This window comes from Acanthamoeba castellanii (assembly GCF_000313135.1).
Source record: "Acanthamoeba castellanii str. Neff unplaced genomic scaffold scf7180000084758, whole genome shotgun sequence".
NCBI classification, from domain to species: domain Eukaryota; phylum Discosea; order Longamoebia; family Acanthamoebidae; genus Acanthamoeba; species Acanthamoeba castellanii.
The window spans coordinates 151,241-155,239 of NW_004457380.1; the positions used below are offsets into that span (position 1 = coordinate 151,241).

The window sequence follows — 3,999 nt, forward strand, 5'->3', positions numbered from 1 at the left end:
TCTCTAAATATGTCTTTCTTCAGCCGCAGGGGATGCAGCAGGGCCTGTTTCCCCAGCCACCGCCGCCGTCCCCCGCGACCGGACGAAACATGGGCGGTCCGCCCAAGCCGGTCTACTTCGCCGGCTCGTCCACCCCCAACCTGCCCACCTACATGCCGCCGCCCCAGGTCTCGGGCAGGCGAGTGGGCCAGCATCCCCCCGGTGGTGGCGGCGGCGGCGGCGGTGGAGGCGGCGGTGGTGGGATCCCGGTGGCGATCGCGCCGTTCGGGTACCCGCCCTTCGCGTTCGCCTCGTCGGCGTCGATGCCCTCCCTGCCGGCCATGCACGGCGGCCTGCCCAACTTCGCGAAGCCCATGAACTTTCCCCCGCAGCCCTCCATCCTCGGCGCCAAATACCACGGTACGCACCGCACGCACCGCACACACACGCAACACACACACAACCGCACTCACCGCACACACTCACCACATTCACCGCGACATAATACAAACGACAGCGCCAGGAGCGATGCGGATCGCACCCAATTTTCCACCGTCAGGACCCTATGTGGGGCACACCCAGCATCAGCACCACCACCAGCAGCAACAGCAGCAGCAGCAACAACAACAGCAGCAGTCGCTGGGCCGTGACCATCGGAAGGAGCAGCAGAAGGAGCGCGAGCGCGAGAGGGAGAGGGAGAAGGAGCAGCAGCAGAAGGAGCGTGAGATCCAGAAGCGGAAGCCCAAGGGCATGTGGAAGGTCAAGAACCGGCAGCCGCAGCCCGCCACCACCAGCGACGACCCGCCGCCGCCGCCGCCGCTCGACCACCACCACCGCTGCCGCTTCGACTCCCACCGCTGGCGGCGGCAGTGCCGGCGGATCGCCGTCGCCGCCGTCAACACCCGCTGCGTCGACACCGCCGGCGGAGACTGCTGCAGCCGGCGCCGGCGCCGTCACAACCGCCGCCTCTGCCGCCGCCGCAACCGCCGCCAGCAGCGGCGCAAGCAACAACAGTACGCCACCAAGCCCCGCACGGCAGGACTGAATAAAGCCCCATCCGTTGCGTACATACCGCACATCGCCACCACCACCACCTGCGTCATCCCGCCTATCCATACATACACACACACACACACACGTGCCGCACACGCACCACCGCACACGCATGCACACACCGCCGCACGCACGCGCGCTGCTCGATCATCATCAAACCTTCTTCTTCTTTTTGTTTGCTGTGGCAGGTGAGCAAGCGGAGGGGGAGCTCGAGGCGGAGGAGAAGGAGGAGGAGGCGGAGAAGAAGAAGCAGAAGAAGCGGCCGAGCAAGAAGGGATCGGACAGCGACGACGACGGACCCAACGCGCGGCCGGGCGGTGACCGCGACGGCCGCGGTGACGACGGCGACGGCGACCACCACGACCAGGGCGGCGGCCTAGCCGGCCGAACCAGCGTCGGTGGGCAGCACCACCATCAGCAGCGTCAGAGCGGCGCAGGCCAGCAGCAGCAGACCGAGGGCGCCGGGAGCCCGGCGGGCAGCAGCGGCCACACGCGAAGCCAGCGCCAGGACGACGGCGGCGGCGACGACGAGGAGGGCCGCCGGTCTTTTCCGCAGCCCCCTCCCTCCCATGATGATCTGCTCGCGGGGCCGCCGCTGCCGCCGCCGGCGCAGACCAGGAGGGCAGGGGGCAGCCAGGACCACCAGCGGCGCGAGATCGGCGGCGGCGGCGGCGACCTCAAGCTCGACTCGAGCGTGTGGGGTCCGGCGGGCAACGGCCACCAGCGCCACGCGCAGCCGCAGCCGCCGCAGTCGCACAAGAAGGCCGGCAAGCCGGGCGACGAGCTGAACGCGCGCGGGCGGAAGGTCGGCGGCGGCGGCGGCGGCGGCAGCAACAAGAAGCAGGCCGCGGCCAAAAAGCCCAACGTCAGCAGCGCGCGCAAGGCCGGGCGGGGCCACCACCACCATCACCACCTGGTCGACCAGCGCAGCCACACGCAGTCGGGCGTGTGCGACCGGGTCGGGCCGCTGCTGCTGGCGGTCGGCGTGGCGTCGGTCTCGGCCGCGGCGTCGGTCGTGGCGCTCGTGTGGCGTCTGCACCGGGACGCGCTGTGGGCGCTGCTGCTGTCCTACCAGGTCCCGCTGGGCCTGCTCTACATCTACGCCTTCCCGTCCCTCGCGGCCTGGCTCGCCCTCTACACCGAGTGGGCCCCGGGCCTCCTGTGGTACGCCTACGTCGCCTGGTTCGTGTGCTCCCAGCCCCACACGCTCGCGCTGCGCACCGCGACCGCCGCCGCTGGCGCCGGCGCTCACCACCTGGGCACGCTCGATGCGGGCGCCGTGGGCGCGCGGGTCCTGGTGGCCTTCCTCTTCCTGCTCGAGGGCGGTACGCTATCACACCCCACCTCCTCCTCCTCGCGTGTATGTAAACTCACTGCAAACCCACCCACACACCGCACACGCGCAGTCTACCAGCCGGCTGCGATCATGGCGTGGAACGCTGGCGATCGCGTCGTGCTCGGCCTCGCACTGCTCTCAACCAAGACGCAGGTACGGCACCCCTTTCCGCGTGTGTCACGTGTGTCGCCGTGTGTGTGTCGTGCCTGACGCGGTGGATTGGCAGGCCTTTCTGTACAAGCGGTGCTTTGTGAGCCTCATGGTGGCCATGGCGCTCAACCACTACGTCGACCGCGAGTGGATCACCGCGGGCCACGAGGCCGCTCGTCTGACGGTGCAGTGGCTCATCCTCGTCGTGGGGCTCGCCAACCACTACGCCTGCTCCACCGTACGTACCCCTGCAGCCTGTGCGCACGTGGGTGGTGCGTGTGCGGTGGTGGTCAACCGTAAGAGTGGCCGCTGAGCCTTTTCTCTCTCTCTCTCTCACTTCTTCTGCAGATCCCGAAGAGGAAGTCCAGTTCGTTGGGGAAGAGGTTGCGCGGCCAGATTGTTGCTGCCTTCGCCAAGCCCGATAGGCAGCCCACCGCCCCCTCCAGATGATGATCAGTTAACTGCACACATATTATTTATCCATTGCTGTCCTCCTCTTTACTCGGGTTGGCGCAGCCAAAAGATACACGAGGCGCGAGTGCCTCTTCTGCCATTCTGCTCACTGGGCGCGCACTCAACCCGCTCCACAGCAGCAAGAAGCGGTGTCAGTGCGGCAGTCACCTGGAGCCCACCACACACACACACACACACACAAGACTTGTTAGTGGGAAAAAGAACAATAAGTTGATGGTGTGGGCATGAACCTGGTGGGCTGCAGGTCCACCATCCACATCAATGCTCAGGCATCCAAGCGTGGGGCGAGCGTCTGTAGAGTTGCAGCCCACGCTGCCAGCTGGAGTGTGCTGCTGGAACCATCATCTGCCAGCAGTTGGCCAGACAAAAGGGGCATTCCCTGCAGCTTGAGACTCCTCAGCCCTGTTCCCATACAAGCCCTGCTGTTAGCGCGTGTGCGGTGGTGTGTGCGTGTGTGCGTGTGCGTGTGTGCGTGTGCGTTTGGGGGGGGGAAACCTGGGCAGTGAGGCAGAAGATCCTGGACGAGTTGGCTTGGCCATGAGCAGGAGCCCGGGGGACGGTCCTCCGCCTCTTCAATGATGATGGTGACCTCCTGCAGCGCAGGCATCAAACTGTGCACCACCAAGCGAACGCCCTGGTCGCGATCACCGCCACCGCCATCGCCATCGCCATCACCGACGTTCGGTGTGGCGGAGAGCGCTGAGCTGAGCGGAAGCTCGAGCTCGAGCTCGCACAGTTCAGGTGCGTCAAGCTCCAGCCTATGAAGAAGGGCGGGAGGTCATCAGTAGGCAGCGGAGCATACGGGTCTCAGTTAGGGTCGAATTCAGAGTCAGAGGTGAGTACCGCTCGAGTCGGTAGAGGCCCGCGGCTTGGAGGTAGCGCAGGCGAGGGCAGCAGGTGACGGCGAGCGTGCGCAGGTGCGGCAAATGGTTGGCCCGCAGCTCCTCCAACGCCATCGGCACCTGCCACCCACCCAGCTATAGTCAGCCCAGACCGTCGGGCCGGCG

At 66.8% G+C, this 3,999-nt stretch overlaps 2 protein-coding genes across 2 annotated transcripts; one reads left to right on the forward strand and one right to left on the reverse strand.

The window, feature by feature from the left end:
• Nucleotides 1-32: 32 nt before the first annotated feature.
• ACA1_212580 (uncharacterized protein) lies at nucleotides 33-2,968 on the forward strand (the record flags this gene model as incomplete). Its single annotated transcript, XM_004336987.1, has 7 exons — nucleotides 33-399; nucleotides 539-731; nucleotides 850-992; nucleotides 1,221-2,357; nucleotides 2,439-2,521; nucleotides 2,595-2,756; nucleotides 2,867-2,968. 7 exons carry the CDS (start codon nucleotides 33-35, stop codon nucleotides 2,966-2,968), a joined length of 2,187 nt encoding a protein of 728 aa, XP_004337035.1.
• Nucleotides 2,969-3,388: 420 nt separating this feature from the next.
• Nucleotides 3,389-3,948, reverse strand: ACA1_212590 (uncharacterized protein; the record flags this gene model as incomplete). The annotated part of the gene is made up of 3 exons (XM_004336988.1): nucleotides 3,389-3,411; nucleotides 3,551-3,750; nucleotides 3,836-3,948. The coding sequence occupies 3 exons, from the start codon at nucleotides 3,946-3,948 to the stop codon at nucleotides 3,389-3,391; spliced, it is 336 nt and encodes a 111-aa protein (XP_004337036.1).
• Nucleotides 3,949-3,999: the final 51 nt, after the last annotated feature.